Source organism: Myotis yumanensis, unplaced genomic scaffold (genome assembly GCF_028538775.1).
Source record: "Myotis yumanensis isolate MYYU_CA2020_CCGP unplaced genomic scaffold, mMyoYum1.0.hap1 SCAF_17, whole genome shotgun sequence".
Taxonomy (NCBI): domain Eukaryota; kingdom Metazoa; phylum Chordata; class Mammalia; order Chiroptera; family Vespertilionidae; genus Myotis; species Myotis yumanensis.
The window spans coordinates 10,422,201-10,443,667 of NW_027223768.1; the positions used below are offsets into that span (position 1 = coordinate 10,422,201).

A 21,467-nucleotide genomic window follows, 5' to 3' on the forward strand; every position below is an offset into this window, starting at 1 on the left:
ATGCGGCTCTTTGGCCCCTTGAGTGTGGCTCTTCCTAAGCCTTAGGAGTACCCTAATTAAGTTAATAACATTGTACCTACCTATATAGTTTAAGTTTAAAAAATTTGGCTCTCAAAAGAAATTTCAATCGTTGTATTGTTGATATTTGGCTCTGTTGACTAATGAGTTTGCCGACCACTATCCTAGGCAAAAACTGAATCCTCTAAAAACACATGAAAACACTCCATCCCTATCCACTTTGTTCCTGCAAAGGAGTCAGTTCATCCAGCAGGGGAAAGCTGCTTCTGGCAGTCCATGCCTACAGAATCTCAGTTTTCCCCTAGCAACTGGGCTAATTATAACCCCAGCTACCTGATAACAGCACCCAATTTTCCTGACACTGGCTGGCAGTTTTAAAGCCATCTCAGCTCTGCAGGCAACTCCTGCACTGAGAGGCATCATGAGCTGAGAGACTGGGAGAAGGGAGGCAACTGGCTAAGCTAGGGTGAGAGTATCCAGAAGAGGCTGTTCAGAATCACAGAACTTCGAGCTGGGAGGGATGTTGGCATGGATCCGGATCCTGCCCACTCATTCTACATATAAACAAGCAGAGGCCCAGAAAAAGTGACCTGTCTTAGCCAGGAACCTGAGAGTCTTTAAAATAATTAACTTTAGAGAGAGGAAGGGAGAGAGATAGAGAGATAGAAACATCGTTGAAAGAGAATCATCTATTGGTTGCCTCCTGAACACCCCCTACTGGGGATCGAGCCCACAATAGGGGCATGTGCCCTGACCAGGAATCAAACCATGACCTCCTGGTTCATAGGCCAATGCTCAACCATTGAGGCACCCTGGCTGGGTCTGACAGTCTTCTCGATTCTTTCCCCTCAGTCTTCCCATTCCATCAGCCACCAAGTCCTACAGATGTTTTACCTCCTAAATATTTCCCAGATCAGTTCCCTCCCCTCTATTCCTATTGACATGGGCCCCCATTTTGTCTCTAAAATTTCTTTAATTTTTTAGTATTTAAAAATAGACTATTTTCTAGAGTAGTTTTAGGTTCACAGAAAACTGGGCAGAATGTACAGAGAGTTCCCACATACCCCGTCCTCCCCCACAGCCTCCCCAACATCAACATTCCCCACCACAGTGGCAAGAGTGGCAACTGATGAGCCTATAATGACACATGATCATCACTCAAAGTCCACAGTGTTGTACATTAGAGCTCACCCTTGGTGGTGTACATTCTTTAGGTCTGGACAAATGTATGACACAGATCTATCATTACAGTATCCTACAGAATAGTTTTGCTGCCCTAAAAGTTTTCTCTGCTCTGCCTATTCATCCCTCCCTCCCCCAAACCCCTGCCAGCTATTGATCATTTTACTGTCTCCACAGTTTGTTTGGCCTGTCTGTCCTCCTGCTTTCCTGAACTCCCTTCCTGGAGCCTCTCTTCCCACCCACCAGAAGGATCTGGGGGTTCCCCGCTGTTTAAAGCCCATCAATGGCTCCTTACCATCTTCAGGATAAAGTCTACACTCTTTAAAATGGCACAAAGGATTGTGTCCTGCATACTTCAAAGCCTATTCTATATGCCTACTACTTAAACTTATCAACTCAAAACCACTTTTATTCTCCACATGAATCACACGCCTTCTTGTCTCTAGGCTTTCGTTCCTGGCAAAAATCCTTTCTTTCCACTGCACCATCCATCAACTAACTTTGTACACATCTCGATTTTTGCTTTTTACCACACTCCCTCTTGTGTTTTACAATTTTGAACCCCCAACTTCTAGCAGAGTACTTAGAGTATAGAAGGTATCCAATTAATGTTTATTAATGAATGAATGGATACGTCCCAAAGCTCTCCATGATCTGTACCCTGCTTACCTCTCAGTCTCACCTTCCCACCACCACAATCCTTACCACGTGCGCTAGCCATCCTGAAGACCTGGAGTGTGCCAACACACAGTGCTTTTTCAGTGCTCTGTGTGGTTGTATATGCTGTTTCTTCTGCCTGCAATGCTTCTCCCACTCCTTGCTGTGTTAATCACCTTTCAAGATTCAATTCAAACTTCACCCACTTGGCAAGACCTTTCCTGGTGGACTTTATTGTTCTCCTTTGTACTCTAGACCAATATGTTCGTATGTCTATATGGAAGCCCTTATTATATCGTTTTGTTTGTTAATATCTTTCTCTACCAACATCAAGCACAGTAGCTGGCATAGAGCAGATAATCAACAGATGTTTGAATGAATGTATGAATGTGGCAATTTGTGCAAATGTGAGTGAACAAATGGTCAAGGGGATAAGGCAAATAAGGGAAACATTTGAGACAGGAATTTAGAATGCCTCCTTTCAACTCTATCATGCTATGTCTACCAGTGTGTAAGCCTGGGTGGACATAACTAATACTAAGAAGGAGCTTTGTAATAAGTTCATGCAGAAGTATAAATTAGGTGGACGTCGTAGTTAAGGGGATAACTGAATGTGAATCAGAGTAAATTAGGCTCCAGAAGTTCATCATCGGGGCTGAGAGCTCAATTGGCCTTTTGGACGCCAACCTCAGGAAACACAGCTCCAGGTAGATGTAGGTGAGGAGGGAGGGAACTAGGATAGAAGATGGCAGGCTGTTGATCCCACATGGACCCTCTGTTTTCCTCCACACTCATGAAAATCTGTAAGTTCGCTGCAGCACATTCCTGGACACAGTGCCTAAGCTCATCTCTCCCCTGAAACTAAGGAAGCAGGCAGGATCAACCAAAAAGAGGTAGGTCTTCAAAACTTTTTTAAAAGCTGAATTTAGAACCAGACCAAATTATATCAGAAAGTATTAAACCAAGATGATAAAACATTTTGAATTATAATTAATCATAGTCATAATAATTTGTATAAAAGCAAAGGACTTTGTACCATTGCTAAATAAAATATTTTGTTAAAACAAAAGAAATTTAGCAAACCCAGCCTTTCTTATTTATTCACTTTCTTTTAAAAACATATTTTTTATTGATTTCAGAGAGGAAGGGAGAGGTTTAGAGAGAGATAGAAACATCAATGGAGAGAGAGAATCATTGATCGGCTGCTTCCTGCACGCCCTACACTGGGGATTGAGCCCGCAACCCAGGCATGTGCCCCGACCAGGAATCGAATGGTGACCTCCTGGTTCATAGGTTGATACTCAACCACTGAGTCACACCAGTCGGACTGATTCATAACTCTTAACTACTATGCCCAGTGACAGCTGAATAGTAGAAATGATAAAAATCTGGTAGGCAAGTAAAACCAGTACTTAGTTTGTCACAATTTTAAAAACCTAGCTGCATAAATATGCTATGCATAAACTTCAAAGTTTGCTCCGGAAAAATATCATTTGATTTCAAAGATGAGAAACGATAGCTCAGAGAAATCAGGCAGTTTAAGGGCCAAAGAACAAGAGAACACAACTCTTCCAACTCCCATCTGAAGGCCAAATCCACTTTCACCTTCTAACATCAATTATGCCAGATTTAAACACTGACTCTACCTGGCCCAGATGACAACCTTCAGCTTCTCCTGATATTTTTGCTATTGGATCTGTCAGATTTTAAATTCCATTCTTAAATCTTTTTTAAAGCACCATAATAATAAACTCACAGGAGCTTAACAAGTAGCTATCATAAGACGAAACACAGTGGATTGGGTGTTTTGCACACAGCAGTGGATTTCATTAATTCCAGGGCAGAACATATTTCTAGTGGTGGCACACTCAGCTATCATGAGAAGATGCAGTATTAGATAAGCAACAACAACGAGGAAATCAACAAGTTGCCACCCAGAAATTATTTGCCAGAGCAGCTGCAGTCCAGAAATGCCAACAAGCCACTCTCTGAAGGAGTGGGCCATACTCAGCTGTGGGCCGGTCACAGCACTTTCTCTCTTTACTTTGCTCCAGAATCAGGAGCTAGCAGTACTGCAATGGTTTCTTCTTGGGAAGACACATCCAAAACTATCTTCCCAAAAAACTGAACCTACAATTACTATTTGCTACCAAGAGGGGGCAGTGGTACTTAATCAGGTAGATATATGCCCATTTTTTTTCTGTGTTTTTTAATTATTTACAAAAATTGAAGCTAAAGGATAGTTAAAACAGCCGAAAAGTAACCAGTCTCACAGAAACAAATTTTTAGGTATAATTTAATACTACGTTATTAGTCCATAGTTAGCATGAGTCTTAAGATTATTTCTGAATTTTCTGAACAGCTTGAAAGAGAGAAACCTTTAACTCCTTTATTTACTTGCCTTGAAGTTGACACTTCCAGGTTTTTATATAACTCTCTTACAACTTCTTACAATTAATTAAAATCCTTATGGATTATATCTATATTTGTCTCTCCCTTAGCAACTACATAAAGAATGACTTGCCACTTGGAAAGATAGGACCCTCTCTCCAGTCCTTTCCTACTAAAGTTTCCCGTATTTCCCTCCCCTGCTGCCATCAGGGTAAAAAGCCTGACTGTCCCTCCTAAAGACAGTAATTTTCACTCCTAATACAAATATCTCAACAGAATCTGAAGTAGTGGAAATGTGTAAAATAATTACTATCCACAACTGACTGACATTACATGTTTCATAAATATTGGTTTTATTTAAGAGAACCATGCATGCAGCACCCAAATTATTGCAGATTCTGACTCAGTTGGGTGTGATTTAATATTTTTACTCTATTTAAAGAAGTGTCCTTCCAACAGTAAAGAAAAACCAAGCTAAGTTGGGTCACCGAACAGGGCTCTGCATTCCCATCTGAATACCTGACTTACCATGTGATGATGTAACGCATGTCATCCTTGATGTCTCTTTGCCAACATGGCTGTTATTTAATCCACCTAATCTCGTGGAATCATGATGTGACCAACAAGGATGAACTTAAGACACTGCTGGGGCCCAAGACAGGCCACCCCAAAATATCTCACAATGACATATTGATTACTTTGAACTAAAGTTCCCTGACAAGCAGCTGGTACCAGAAGGGCGTCTTGACCCTCCCTTGTCTCACTTGTTGCAGAAAATAAATCTCCCAGATGAAAGGTGAGTTAACTCAGAGCTGAAAAGTCTGCGTGACAAATCTTGGAGCCTCTTTTCTAATGTTAACAATGGCTTTATGCATTGTTAGCATTACATAAGAGCATTTTGACCGTAAGCCTTTAGTGTTTCCCAAGTCACAGACAAATGGGATGAGTAGATGACAGGTGGAATGAACGAAGATTTGGTGAGAAGGGAGATAAGGGGCCCCAGTAGTTTGAGATCCCTCCAATCGTGCTGTCCAGCAGCTGCCTGACTTCGCCGTACTTGACATTAGGAGGACATAGAGCCATGCCTGTTTCCTAAATGGGGCTAGTGGCAACTTTGGTTGAACAAAATGGTTGTCACTTCTGCATGTGACAATGTGCTGTGACCACTCCCTCCCCACCCCCCGCCCCTCAGCAGCTCCTTTAATCCTAATCACGCTTCTCCGGACAGCTGGGCCTCTGCACAGCCCACCCAAAGTGTTCACTGGAGACTATCAGAGCAGAGTGAGACCAAACGATGCAAGCAATCCCTTGATTCAAGCTAAAGAAAAACAACATCTTTCCCTCAAGTGATCTATGAAACTATTCTTCCTTCTGTCTTGCTTTGGGGACAATTAATAGAAAAATGCTCCAGTGAACAAATTCATTCACTACTTCCACCCTGAGGCAAATACTGCCATTTACCCTCCACCCTTTTCCTATATATCTTTGAGCCAACAACCCTCACTTGGCAATATCCTCCTCGATCCTGGCGGCTCCTTGAGGCACATCACTAGCCATATAAAAGACGAAAGGCGAACCTAGACCAGTTTCAGGAAAATTCAGAGTAAAACATGGAAATTCAGGAAAAACAGAAAATGGGGCTAAATCTCCCCATTGTGGTGGTCCACATTTGTTGATTTACCAAATAGTCATTTGGGTGTCATAGACACCAGGAACCCCTCTAACCAAGATCCTATCGGGCAGCCTGTGATGCATCCCAGGGGCGCACAGGGATCTTATTTGCACAGTCTCCTGTGTAAACAGCTGTAGATTTAGGATCTCTGATAAATCCCCCCCCCGCTCCTCCCCACCCCAGCTCCAGGTCACTCAGGCCCCTTCAGCGCCCGCACAGACACTAAGGCTGTGGAAACCAATGTTGTGGAAACCAGTCAGGACGCTTAATCCTTGCACCCCCACAGCCTGATGTCCTCTAGCAAGGTGCTGTCTCATCTCACCCTCAACTCAGCCAATCCCCACCCTGAGTCACTCAGCTGTCAATCAAGACAGCCATGTGGTTCAGGGAAGCCACCCTTTCCCCTCCCCCTCAGCAGGCCTGCTGCTACCTTTTCTTCATGCTCAGCTTACCTATTCCTAAGACTGAAAACGCCCAAGATTCTGTATTTAAAACTATTCTACATAACGCTCTTCAAAACTGAACATGAGCCCAGCCGGTGTGGCTCAGTGGTTGAGCGTCCACCTATGAACTAGGAGGTCAGGGTTCGATTCAGGTCTCCCCAGTTGGCGTGCGGGAGGCAGCCGATCCATGATTCTCTCTCTCTTCATTGATGTTTCTATCTCTCTCTCCCTGTCCCTTTCTCTCTGATAGCAATTAAAAAAATATTTTTAAAAAACTGAACATGAATTTCTCAAGAAACAGAAGTGCCCTCCGCAGCTGCCCTATTCTCCGCGGCATCATTCTCTGCCTCCACGGGGCCAGCCAGGGCTACACGCAGCCTTTCTCTATGGAGTGTGACACCTGGGAACTACCAGCTTCAGAGTCACCTCTGGGGGCTGTTTTAAAATGCAAATTTCCCAGCTTCCCCACCGGTGACTAAGTCAGAATCCCGGGGTGAGGCGGGGAATCTACCTTTTAACCAGCTCCCAAGGCGATTGCTCTGCACGGTTCCACACACACTGTCGCGGTTTGAGAACCTCTGGTTCAATCCAGCTCCCTCTCTCAGGAGGGGAACTGGGCTTGGCCAAGGTCACGCGCCGTTAAGGTGAGCAGCCCAGGCCTGGAGCCCACCTCCCTCGCTAGTGCGCACAGCGCGAGCCAGGAAGGGCCTGGAATATCTGTGCGCCCCTGCCCTCACTCACTCACCCGCTTGTAGATGTCCTCCCGGCTGGCCTCATACTTCTGCTGCATGCGCTCCTCCAGGAAGTAGATGCGCAGCTTGAGGCTGAAGTTCTCCTTCTTCAGGTCATTGAGGTGCTGGGACAGAGTGCGATATCCATTAGACATGGTGGGCTGCCCATGGGGAGGAGCATGCCCAGGCACCCCTTCACCCCAGGAACGTGGTGCGGCTGCACCGAGGCATGAAGCGAGCGGCCGGGGCGCGGTGGAGGCTACGGCGGCGACATGGCCCTGGTGCCTGGCGCTCGCGGGGACTCGGGACGCGGGGCTCACTGCTCTGGGTGCTGGAGCGCAGCGCACTTTCCTTTTTTACCTCCGGCAGATATTTGCGGAATCCCTGACAGAGGAACATGCTGCGTGAACTCAGACACACACACACAAGTGGTGTAACTTGACTCCAAGCCAGGACTCCAAGCTGCCACCCTCCCAGAGCCTCCCAGGCCCAACTGTGGGCAGTTAACAGCTCCTGGGGAAAGAGAGGGGGGCGACCCCGAGGAGCTTCCAGGAAATGGGGAATGGGAGTAATTCAAGGTGATGGTAGGGCTACAAAAAAGAGAGGGAAATGAAGGGTGTTGGGGGGGGCGGGGAGGAGTGGTATTTAAACTCCTGGTGGCTGATTTGCATGCACACACACACACACACACACACACACACAACCGATGGAGTGTGGCCAGAAGGAAGACATGAACAAGAGGACACAAAATGGATATCGCACATAGCTAATCAAATAGCCCTTTGGGTCAAGTGCAAATCTTAAAGAGCTACTAGCCAGAGGGGTCTCTAATTTCCTTGGATGATCCTAAACCTCTAATCAGTCCCTTCACAGTTTTCTCCCCTGACTTTTCCATCCCCGAGTTGCTTAAATCAATAGTCTTTATTTCCATGACCCCTCCCCCTCCACATATTATACATCAGAGTCAGCCCAAATTAAAGAGCAACCTTCTCATTCACTGGAATGTTTGCAAACTCTGTTTACTGTTACACAAGCTCACAAAACAGCAGGGTCAATGGCTCCTCCCCACAAGGGATGAGGGAAAGAGAGGGTGGGAGGAGCGGGTGGGAGGAGAGGGAGGCGTCAGCCTGGAGCCCAGAGATTTCAGCCGGTCCCTGGTTCTAACTCGAGCACCTGCCAAGTGGAGCCAGGCACTCAACACCAGATCCTGCTCCTAGAGCAATTTAAGATCCTTGAATGACAGCTGCAACATTAGCAGGAAGTGTTATTTATACCACACCACACAGGACATTGAAGGTCACTGGGAGACACACATACCAAACACAGGTTCTTGGTTGTGGTAAATACTGGGTTGAAAAAAATTAATATTAACGTCCAAAGTAAAGAAGACTAAAGAAAGTTATACTAATTCAAGTACTCACTTCCCCCCAACCTACCTGTTCTTCATTCTTCTAATAATAACTCTTCATCTCCTGAGTCCCCACCGAGTAGTATGTTGGGCATGAGGGATAGAAAGGTGAGGACAGTCCCAAATCTCAAAGAGTTATATGGATATAGGTGCGTGTCTTTCACTATAATCCTCCAAGCTTGTCACACCTTTTACATTTTATACTGCAATCCAGCACACACACATGCATGAAGTGAAAGCTTCACAAAGTAATGTCACCACCACTGCGTGCGATGCACACTGATGTTATCTGTTCTATTTCTCTTTCTGGGAGGGACCCCCTGAATTGATGCATTTACGCACCGACGTTTCCACCTGAAGTTTGGAAAACGCTGAGTCTATGAGAACCCAGAAGACAAAGTGGTTAATTCTTATTGGGATGGTGGCAGAAAACGTTAGAGTTGCACTTGCCCTTCGCTTTGAAAGACAGAAAAGGTTTGGGTGGATAAAGAGGCCTCAGGAGGGCATCATTAGAACTGAGCATTCTCTCGAATCAATTTGGATTATAAGTAGTCAACATATTTTTTTTACCATAGACTGTTGGCAACTTAAGATAAAATACTCATTTTTTAAAAAAATGTAGACATTTAAAATCCATGTAGTTATTTTTGTTATGTCCATGCTCTTAGAATAAATGAATAAAGTTCAGGAAGAGAAACGTCTAAATTAAAACTCAAGAAGATCTGTTTCTGGTCCCAGCTCTGTTACTAAATGGTTGTATGACCTCAGAAGTGCGCTTCTCCAGAGGCCTACCTGTCCTCATTTATAAAATAAAGTGGTCGGAAACTAGGTGATTTTTAAGGCACCTTCTCGGTCTACGCTCCAAAAGGAATAACCTAGTTCTTATCACCTCCATTTGGCACATGGGGAACCAGGATACCAGATTTGATTAGTGTTTGATAACGTTTGCTATGTCTACTTGGATTCTTTAATCAAGTGAGATAATTTAATGGAAGCTTTGTGAAAAGTAACATTGCATAACAATGCAGGGTATTCTTATCCAACTTAGATATTTCTTTTTGCACATTAATGCCTATTTCCTCTTATGCCCTGTGGTCCCTTGTTCTTCCATCTGCCCCCTTTTCTGGTTTTTGCTGCTCCTTAAAGTGAGTGCTTAAATGATGCTTAGTCCTTAGCCTTCTGCTTTTTTTTTTTTCTCTTCATACTTTCTCCCTTTGAGATTTTATCCACTTTTAGGGCTAACACTTCTGCCTCCTAAACAACCCCCAAATCTCCAACCAAATTCTCTTACCTAAGACCTAGCCCTACACATACTCTTTGCTAGATAGCTCAAGTGAACGTCCCATCCTTACAACCAACTTCATAGCAAACACATCTGTAGTAGTCTCTTACCATGCCTGCCAGAATTCACTTTAGGTCATCTGCTCTGTATTACAGCTAAAGCGATGTTTTCAAAACTCAGATCTTATCCTGTCATTCTCTTACTTAAAACCCTTATCAGGTGTCTCATCCCTCATAGAATGAATGGAAAACCACACCGTCACCTTCCCTCAAGACACCCTGTCTCTGATTATTTATATTTATATATATCAGAGATGAAGGGAGAGGGGGAGAGAGAGAAACATCAATGATGAGAGAGAATCCCACACTGGGGATCCAGTCCCCAACCTGGGCATATGCTCTGACTGGAAACCGAACTGTGACCTCCTGGTTCATCGGTCAATGCTCAACCACTGAGCCACATTGGCCGGCCACTACCACTTTTTTCAGGCCCTAATTCAAATCCCATCCAAACCAAGTGTTCCCTGCTTCCCCAGCCTAGAAAGATTTCCTCATCTTTTGAGTTCCTCAAGCAAATATTTGCCTTTGGCAAGTGCTCACATGCTGCTTCGTGATACTGTTTTCCGGTTGTCTTGAAGGATTGTTTACACCCGTTAGAGCTACTTGACTTGTGTGTTTCTGTTTCTCCAACTAGTCTGTAAGCTGCCCAGGCATTTACATGTCTTTCCACATTTACTTCACTCCCACTAAACTGAGACAGCCTCTCCAGTAACATTCACCCCACTGTACAGCCTGCTAATGAAACAGGAATGAAACAGATCCTTCACGGTGCATATGTTCCTTCCTCGCTGGACCCCAATATTGAATAAGAACTCAATACTTGCAGTTGTTTGGGCCAGAACCGTTGTGTTATTTTGTCTCTTCTTTCTCATACACCATCTCATCTGCCTGTAAGTCTTATTATTCTTACTTTCACTGTATCTATACCCATCCAACTATATCACCACCACCACTGGCACCTCTACCACTCTGGCCAAGATACTTATGATCTCTCCCCAAAATTATCTGAATAGTCCCCTTAACTGGTCTCCCTGCTCCTGCCCTTACTCCCTATAATCTATTCTTAGCACAAGTCAGAGTGACCGTTCTAAAATACGCCAGGTCACTCCTCTGCTGGAAACTCCTTCTGGCTTCCCATCTAATTTAGAGCAAAACATGGAATCGTTCCATTAGCCCAGCCGTGGGCAAACTATGGCCCTCGGGCCGGATCCGGCCCATTTGAAATGAATAAAACAAAAAAAAGACCGTACCCTTTTATGTAATGATGTTTACTTTGAATTTATATTAGTTCACACAAACACTCCATCCATGCTTTTGTTCCGGCCCTCCGGTCCAGTTTAAGAACCCATTGTGGCCCTCGAGTCAAAAAGTTTGCCCACCCCTGCTAGCCCATAAGGCCCAAAGCCCTACTTAATCTGGAGTCTCTCCTTGCTCTTTTACTTTTTTCCTCCTCCTCTCCCCCTACACATTCTGCACCAGCCACAGTTTCTCTTTGCTATTTCTCAAAAGCAGCCAACACACTCCCTCCTCAGAGCCTTTGAGCTTGTGGATCCTCCATATGGTTTGCTTTCTCTGTATAATTAAAACTGTAACTCACTCTGTGCCTCACCCTAGCACTCATATCGCCATTGTTTTTTCTCTTCCATAGCACTATCATCATCTAAAATGTCATATTTACTTAGGTATTTTGTTTCTCGATTGTCTTCCCCCACTAGCATATAAACTCCAGGATTTTTGCCTGTTTTGTTCACCAGGCAAGAGTGGTGCTCAGTAAGTATTTGCTGGACAAAAGAAGGGATGAATAGTTAACACATTGCGGACCTGAAGTTTTATCGCTAGCTTTACCCAGTGGCCAGATAAGTTTCTATTGAACAAGTACAAAAAATGTTTTACATAAATGTTAAAGGCACGCTTTAAAATTAAATACCCATTGCATTTTGAAGTCATGTATTACATGTTCTTACAAGCTAATATCTTTTTAAAGAATTCTCGTGATTGGTCACAATCATTAGAACAGAAAACACGAGAATTCTCGTGATCTGCCCGCAATGTATTAACTTACTGACTGGACTTAATCCTATGAGAACTCAATTGTGTACAAAATTAGATGTTTTAGGATGAAGAGCATATGTAAAGGCATCCTTCTTCTTTATAAAAAAGTTATCTTAAAAGACTAATTTTGGCCCTAGCTGGTTTGGCTCAGTGGATAGAGGGTCGGCCTGTGGACTGAAGGGTTCCAGGTTCGATTCTGATCAAGGGCATGTACCTTGGTTGCAGGTACCTCCCCAGTAGGGGGTGTGCAGGAGGCAGCTGATTGATATTTCTCTGTCATCGATGTTTCTAATTCTCTATCCCTCTCCCTTCCTCTCTGTAAAAAAATCAATAATATATATATACAGATATATATTTTTAAAAAGACTAATTTTGATATACAATGCAGAATCTGAACTTTGTATGAGTTCTGAACAAATGGGGTATAATATATGACAAATTACAATTCAAGGACAATCTGAACTGTACAAATTGTAAAAACCTTAGAAATTAGGAAGGAGAGCTGTCAGAAGGTTCCATAGAGAACTGGCATCTCAGCTCTCCTTAAAGGATGAGTCACGTGTGGCTAGGCTTGGGGGAGAATGTCAGGCAATCAAGGCAGGCGGAGCTTAAGCAATGGTGCCGAGAGCCAACTGGACGGAGACAATGGCACATACTGTCCTGTAATGAGGAACAGAGAGGATGGGGGTGAAGAACCATTTTCAGGAGATCTTGAAAGTCAGGGTGAGGAGCCTCTAGGCCAGTGGTTCTCAAACTGTGGGTTGCGACTCCTTTGGGGATCGAATAACCCTTTCACAGGGGTCACCTAAAACCATCGGAAATACATATAAAATTACATATTGTTTTTTGTGATTAATCACTATGCTTTATAACCCTACCAGACCGCTGTACCGATTTTTCGGTAATTTCCACACAAAGGTAGAATATTGGTGCTAGATGAAAGGTAGATGAAAGGTAGACCTATTTTCTACAATGTCTCCAAGTTCTATCTTATTCTAACAACTTGTTTGCATGTAACTAACATTTTTCTATATCATGTTGGTTTTTTCTCTTTAATGCTCAGGAGCCCAGGTACAGGGGACAGTTAGGTTCAGGGCCTCAGGTCTGGTAGGATTAATTATGTCCAACTTGTAACAATGACAATACATCCTGCATATCAGATATTTACATTACGATTCATAACAGTAGCAAAATTACAGTTATGAAGTAGCACCGAAAATAATTTTATGGTTGGGGGTCACCACAACATGAGGAACTGTATTAAAGGGTCGCAGCATTAGGAAGGTTGAGAACCACTGCTCTAGGCACATCCTGGCTCTCAATTTAGACAAAGGGTGAGGAGAAAGGCCAGGCGGTGGGGAGGGCCAGAACCTGCTTACTCAGAAAACTGTTTTGTTTATTGCTTGTGTCTGTGGTTTATAGCAAACAAAAATGCACATCCCCGAGATGCACACCAGGCCTACTGAACCGGGGCCTCTCCCCCAGGCTCATGTATTTTCGTTAAGCTCTGAATTACTTAGGAAATGAACAGTGCGCCAGGTTGGCCGGGCCCTACCTCTTTTTTCAGCGCTTCTGCCTTTGTTCTTTCTTTCTCACACAGTGCATTGAAAACCTTTACTCTTCCCTAAAAATATTTTTTTTCCAAACATTAATGGCTCTCCCCTGCTCTCTCCTTAATTTCTTCTGCTTCTTAATGTATTAGTTCAAACTGGAAATAAGACTTTAATAAGGACTCGATCAATGCCAACAATTGTAGGAGGATTACAACCCAGCTGTCGCATGTCATGCCCCATTAACACAAACAACTGTCAAGTCAGTCTTTTAAAAAAACTCAGCTTCACATTTGCCTGATCATATTCAGACCCCCCACATAGCTCTTCTAAATGGAAATGCTTGAAAACATACTAATCTTTTACCGTTCTCTCTCCTAAAAATAAACTTCCACTCTGCTACAAATGATTAATCGTCTTAATACATTGGGGACGGATCACGAGAATTCTTGTGTTTCCTATTCTAAGGTTTGTGGCCAATCACAAGAATTCTTTAAAAGATATTAGCTTGTAAGAACATGTAATAAATAACTTCAAAATGCAATGGGTATTTAATTTTAAAGCGTGCCTATAACATTTATGTAGAACATTTTTTGTACTCGTTCAATAGAAACTTTTCTGGCCACTGGGTAAAGCTAGCAATAAAACTACTGGTCCACAATGTGTTAATAGACACATTCATTTCAAATATAATAGCACTTCTTCAATTAAAACTATATTAATTTGATATCTGTTATAATTCATATCTTTATATTGCATGAAAGTAAAAATAGCCTTAAATAATATGGTAAACAGAGAAACAGGAGAATACTATTGTAAGTAACTTTTGACACCATACTATTCATTTACAAATAGGCAACAAATATTATCACTGTTATGAATATTTATCTAGGTGAAGTAGCTGGGCATTGTGGAAAGAGCAAAAGCTTTTGAACCAAGGAGATGTAGGTTCAAATCCCAGTTCTGCTATTTTCTAATTGTGTAACTTTGGGAAAATTACTTACTAGCAATTAACTATTGGAAAATTACTTACTAGTAATTAACTATTGGAAAGGAGTCAGGAGACAGATCTGGATAGGCTACTAAGAAGCTTGTAACTGTATCTGAAATGCTAACTTTTGTTTTTTTAATCTGAGGCAAATACAGTGAAAATAATATTTGGTATAATTTAAATATTGGGTACAATGACAGTGTTTTATTAGTCTTTGTACATTCCTGTTGTTTGTAAAATAGCTAGATAAAAGGATAAATTCTCTAGTAGAGTTGGATATAGTAAACTTATTGTCACACTCCATCCACACATCCATTCACCAATTTTTTTTTAAATCCTTATCCGAGGATAATTTTCCATTGATTTTTAGAGAGAGTGGAAGAGAGAGGGAAAGACAGAGAGAAATATCGATGGGAGAGAAATACATCAATTGGTTGCCTCCTGCACGAGCTCCGACCAGGTCCTGGGCCAGCGAGGAGCCTGCAACCAAGGTACATGCCCTTGACCGGAATTGAACCTGGGACCCTTTAGTCCACAGGACAGTGTTCTATCGACTAAGTCAAACCAGCTAGGGCCATTCACCAAATATTTATTGAGCACTTACATTATGAGAGTAAATGTCCTGTCACAAAAGGAGCTTAACTGATTTTTTTTTTATGATAAAGTTTCAGTTAAAAGCAAGTGGTTTAGAACTGATCATTTCAAAATGTTCTGCTTAGATTAGGGGGCCCTAACATAAAGGCTAGATGAAGTATCCTTTAAATGGCCCTCAATATAAAAAAACTCATGGGTTGCCCTGACTGGTTTGGCTCAGTGGATAGAGCGTCGGCCTTCGGACTGAAAGGACCCAGGTTCGATTCTGGTCAAGGGCATGTACGTTGGTTGTGGGCACATCCCCGGTAGGAGGTGTGCAGGAGGCAGGAGGCAGCTGATCGATGTTTCTAACTCTCTATCCCTCTCCCTTCCTCTCTGTAAAAACAAAATCAATAAAATATATTTTTTAAAAAACAAAAAACTCATGGGTTATGTTTTACCAATTAAGGTTTTGTTATAATCCTGAGATAAAACAAAAGGAAATGTAGGTCCACTCGGATTTGCTACAGGAAAAACATACTCCTGAAGTGGCCCTGAGGAAAATGCCTAACTTTTGGAGACCATTCTGACAAGGAGAGTGTCAACCAAAGTCAACGAACTTGGTCTTCCACTCCTCAACCCTTTCATTCCCACCCAGGGTTTCTGACCCACATTCCAGATGTCAGCTGGTGATGAGGCCTGCTCATAAAGCAGACTGCAATTCTACAAAGACCTTTTTTTCTTTTGAGTTGCACAATAAACACATCTTTCTTCCGAAACTCTGTTTCTGAAATTTCAACATCATTCCTGAAGTTCCAGCACCTTTTAAATGCTATCATATTACTATCATTCCATTGTCTCCCCTAAAACTCAGATACCCATCCTCTGCGCAGCCTTTTCTTGAAATAACTGTCTGGACGCCCAGAGAGCTAACAGCAGAGCTATTCCATCAGGTCAATAAACAAACAAAAAAAAGCCCCATCTCAGGCAGCATCATCGTGTGGATGAAGGAGAGGGGTTCAGACAATATCCCTGCTGCCCTCCCCCACCAGAGATACACACCCACGCCACCCCCTGATCCTGGAATAACAAGGTGCTGTCGTCATCACCACAGTAGAGCACTGTGGACTCTATAAAACAGAAACAAAACAAATAATAAATTCCCTGACTTCTAAAAATACATGGCGCAGCCAGAAGCAGTGCTGTCAGACAGTGAAATGCGCTCCACAGCAGAAAGGACAGCTGAGCTGCACCGATGCTGGCAGCTCCCAAGGGCTCCTAGGCTCCAAACTCGACCCTCCATCAGCGTGGCTCCACCTATAGCAAGAGGACTTGGTGTTTTGTCTGTTCACAGTTGGTTCAACCCAGGAAGAGCTTCTAATACTCAAGGGGGAACCTATCAATTGACGGCCTCACCTGTTTTTCTAGATTTCCAACCAACCTTTCTCCATACTTTTCTAGGAAAGAAGGCGATTTCAGAGGCACGATTAGGACGTTCTCCAGGCGGATGAGTTAAGAGTTCACAGTGTATCATGAACAACCACGGTTGCAACAAAGAGGCTTTGACCAGGAGTAGAGGCTAGTTAGGGGGAGACACTGACAACTTGAACTTGTCAACACTAGTGCTCCAGCCATGACGTCAACCCTCCTGTTTCTGAATTCACTACGCTGTCTGCTGCCCAGGACTTGTCCTGGGATCAGTGTTCAGCCATTCCTCTTCGGCGCCCACTCGGCTCTGACTGTCACCAGCTCGCCCTGGAGGAGCTGACTGATAGCACCTATTGAAGGAAGCCTATCTGACCCTAAAGCCAGGGGAGGGCCCCTCACAAGTGCTTCCTACTCTTGTCCTTGGGATTATCTGTTTGACTATCTTGCCAATTCAATTGAGAGTCCCTTAAGAGCAGAAGGATCGCCTTAATGTCCCTCCAAAAATGAAAACCCCTTTCCTAGCTTTTGGCCTTTGTTGCTGGTGGTTTAATGATTATACAAGAACTGCATGTGCCTGCTTCAGTTGTTCCCCTTCTCAGTGGATGGCATCACCTAGTTGAGTTGCCCAAGCAAGAAAGCTTGATATCATTCATTCATCCAAAACACAGCAAAGAAAGAAAAGAGGCATGCCTGCTATAACTGGGCACTACGCTATCTAGTAGTGAATGAGATGAATCCAGTCTCTGCTATCGTGGAGCTCAGATCCTAAGAGAGAAGAGAGACTCTGAATACATATATCGTGTTATTAAAGGAAAAGTACAAGGTGCTCTGGAAGTTTGCAACAGGTGACACCCTACCCTGCGATGGGAATGGAGATGAATTGGTGGGAGGTCATATTTAGGCTTCTTCTTTTTTTTTTTTTATAATTTACATTCTTTTTTTTTCCTTTTTTTTTATTGCTTAAAGTATTATAAAGGGTATTACATATGTGTCCTTTTTTTTCTTCCCTGCCCTTGACAATCCCCTGGCCCCCCCACCCCCCAGTGTCTTATGTCCATTGGTTATGCTTATATGCATCCATACAAGTCCTTTGGTTGATCTCTTACCCCCCTCCCTAGGCTTCTTCTCCATCACGGGTTGTACATCCAATCAATCGCTTAGTCTTGTCACTTCTGCTTCTGACATCTCTCTTTCCCCTGTCCATTTCTCTCATCCTATCGGTCACCACTACCAACCTCTGTCTGGACTACTCCACAGCCTCCTAACTGCCTCTCTGCCTTGGACTGACTCCTCCAATCCACAGTCCATACAGAAGCCAAAGGGATGTGTCAAAAGGGAAAATCTGATCCCTGTTTAGAAGCTTTCAATGGTTCCCCAAGGAATTCCGATAAAAATGAAAACCCTTTACATAACTTGCAAGGCCCTGTACAGTACTGTCTCTGTCTCTGTCTCTCTCTCTCTCTCTCCTCTCTCTCTAAAATCAATAAAAACATATCCTCACGTGAGGATTAAAACACAGTGTGGCTAAGAGTTCAGGCTCTGTTCCTTGCTGGTTTGGCTCAGTGAATAGAGCATTGGATTGCAGACTGGAAGGCCCCTGGGTTCAATTTCAGTCAAGGGCACATGCTCAGGTTGTGGGCTCAATCCGCGGGGGAGGGGGGTGTGCAGGAGGTAGCCAATCAGTGATACTCTCTCATCACTGATGTTTCTATCTCTCTCTCCCTCTCCCTTCTTCTCTGAAATCAATAAAAATATATTTTTTCAAAAAAAGAGTTCAGGCTCTGACATAAGTACACTTCTGCTCAAATCCCAGCTCAGCCCTTTCTAACAATCACTATCTTTTTCTGGCTTCAGTGTCCCTCTCTGCACAGATCAAGATAATGGTTGTGCCAGCCTCGGTTTACTGTTATAAGAACCGAACAAGATAATGCAAGTCAAGTGCATTCATAGAGCCCTGGGCACTGTAAGCACTCAATCAATGTTAACTGGCACCATCACTTTTGTTGCTATTTTTAAAAATTATTTTTGGAATGGAAATTATTACTGGAATGAAAATTCCTCAAGGTCCATAGGTAGAAGATAGAGCTCTCCTCATTGAGTGAAGAAGAGACATTTACACATGTTTATATTAATACAAATTTTAGAATGTTTTTCTAATATTTGGGTTTTAAAGACATACATTTCCTTAGCAAAAGTTCTAACCTTGTGATATCTCTTCCCCTGTTGCCTTAGCTGTTATTTAAATTAAATCTTGGATGACTTAAATTTCATGTACCCCAATCAGACTGTACACTCTTTGAGAATGGTAACTTGTATGAATCTCTGTATCCTCTACATCACTCAGAATCAGCTCTTTTATTAATAGTTCTTTTAAAAAAAAAGGTTGTGTTGATACATATCTGGCCATGTTGCTTAGGAATGAAATTGTTTCTGAAGTTCTGTGGAATGACTGTGGAATCCTCCTGAAAAGTCATGTTTAGAAAGAAGAAAATTCTGTCCTTATGATTGCTGAAAGTTTAGGATTGCCCCCTTCCCTTCTCATCTAATAACTTAAAATTTTTTATTTATTGATTGATTTTAGAGAGGGAGAGGAAGAGAGAGAGAAACATCGATTTTGTTGTTCCACTTCTCTGTGCACTCAATGGTTAATGCTTGTATGTTTGATACCTGACCAGGGATCAAACCCACAACCTTGGCATATGGGGACAACGCTCCCACCAACTAAGCTACCCGGCTAGGGTCCTCTAATAACTTTCTGAATGCCCCAAACACCAGCAAAAACGAAGTCAGTATGCTTGGGGGACTGTGGTTTGGGAGGCATAAGTGCCGAGTTGTTTGTTTTTAGTGAACATGCTCCTCACTGGTAGCATTCATTTCCCAAGGCTGTAATTAGAGAGAAACTCCCAAGAAACACTGAAGCTGCTGGACCTAAAGCCAGCGGAGATCTGATCCCGATTCACCTAGCCCAGAACAGGAGATCCAGACTGTGAGAATTCGGATCTCCAGAAAGGCAGAAAGGTCCCTTCTAGGACTTGTCCTCCCACCCCCACCCCACCCACCACCACCACCACCACCACACACATACACACAGACACAGATTTCAAGATTCAAGAGGAAAATTTTTCCAGGATGGGTGGAGCCTCACCCAGCTGACTCACTGTGGCTGGATTCAAACTATCAGAAAACCAGGGAAACCTGGCATCACACTATAATTAGGCAAACACTGCAGCTGGGTTTGCTGGTATTTTCATGTTCAAGACAACATTATTAAAAACTAGAGGCCCAATGCACAAAATTCGTGCAAGACTAGGCCTTCCTTCCCCCGGCTGCACCCGGGACCTGGGCTTCCCTCGCAGCCCCGGCTTCGTCCGGAAGGACGTCTGGTCTAATTAGCATATTATGCTTTAATTATTATAGATGTGTAAACAGGAGAAAGCAGTGGAGGCCCCCTTTAGACCTTATGGCCACAGGCCCCCACATCTCCATAGCTTTTCTATAGCATCTGCCATTCGATTCTACACATAAAACCACACTAGGCACATTTTGCCAATCTAACTCTTTCTCTGAATGGTCCACTCATTTCCCTAGGAACCTTGGAAATTACTGGAGTAATCATGGTTCTGTCACTTTAAACCAGTATAGGTTTAGGTAAGTTATTTGAGTCTTGGTCACTTCATCGGTCTAACAGATGTAATAATATCTATCTCAAAATTAGAAAAAATGAACTTAAAATTAGTTGAAATGAAATATATTAAGTATTGCCCTGGCCAGGTGGCTCAGTTGATTGGAGTATCTTCCCTACACCAAAAGGTTGTGGGTTTGATTCCCACTCAGGGCACATACCTAGGTTTCAGGTTCAATTCCTCGTCTGTGCAAGTACTGGGGGTGGGGGTGGGGGGACAACTGATTGATGTTCCTCTCATATAGATGTTTCTCTCCTCTCCTCCCCTCTCCTTCCCTCCCTTCACCTCTTCTCTCTCTCCCCCCCTCTCATTAAGTGAGATAATACTGCACATACTTAAAACAGTACCTGACACAAAGAAAGTGATCAAGATGTGATAGCTAGTACTGTCTACCTGCTGCTCTATTCTCCTCATCCCAGACATGCTGGGGAAAGCATGAAAGGAGTTTTTCTCAACACCATTTACATGTAAGAATCTTTCTGACCCAATAACCTGTCTGGATTTATAATCATGGTACATAAACTCCATAACCCTGAAAAAGTCAGTTTCTTAGTCCCAGCAATGACATTTCTGACAAAAAAAGTGTCATAGCCCTTGTTACTTATGTATTACTTGACACACAGGGGAGAGAGATTTAAAATATCTCCTATTGGCCTTTTCTGTGTCCTGGCTCGGTTTCTGTCCCTGATCCCCAGCATTGAGAACAAGGACTAATCAGGGATCTTAGACCTGGATGTTAAGAGAAAAGGACTTAGACCTCCATACCTGAACGTCAGGTGACTTCTGTTTGTCACCCAACTTGGCCCTTTATCTCCTCCCCCCTCCCCCCCAGCATCCGGCCATTCATTCTGTCAGTGTAGGTGACACCCCCGACTTCCAGGTTCTAAATGGCCTCTCAACCAAAAGGAACCTGCAGGCAGACTGGCTTTCCGAGAGCCACGCCCCCAGCTCTGAGGAGCCCTGCCGCTCTGCCCACCCCTGGGTGCTTATGCAGAACCCAAAGGTGAACAAAGAGGGAGGGGCTGGGTGTTACCAGCCTGACTCCCACCACCAGCACCACAGCGGTTCAGAGGTTTAGTCTTCAAAAGCCACTTAATATTCCTGCAAACTCTCTGTGTCTTAAAAAAAAACACACCCAGTATCCATGACAACACTGGGTGAAAACAAAGCCAAAGCAAGAACAAGCTGTTTCATTCTCAAGCCCACGGGACGTGGCACATCTTCTCTGTCCACAGGAAATCTGTTAGGATGCACAGTAGGTCCTAATGAAACATTTCTATTTACAAACCGAGAGAAGGCGGGGCAAACCCATGTCAACACGGCTTTATTAGCCCTGTTTTGAAAATG

At 43.4% G+C, this 21,467-nt stretch overlaps 1 protein-coding gene across 10 annotated transcripts in view; it reads right to left on the minus strand.

Moving 5' to 3' along the window:
* The window catches only part of PDE4DIP (phosphodiesterase 4D interacting protein), a 162,782-nt gene that overhangs the window by 108,741 nt on the left and 32,574 nt on the right, over positions 1–21,467 (minus strand). For 8 of the 10 annotated variants that reach the window (XM_070395852.1, XM_070395847.1, XM_070395854.1 and 5 more), the window contains exon 4: positions 7,109–7,219. In XM_070395852.1, the coding sequence (XP_070251953.1) occupies positions 7,109–7,219 (111 nt within the window). The other 2 variants (XM_070395862.1, XM_070395866.1) reach the window with 2 other exon arrangements.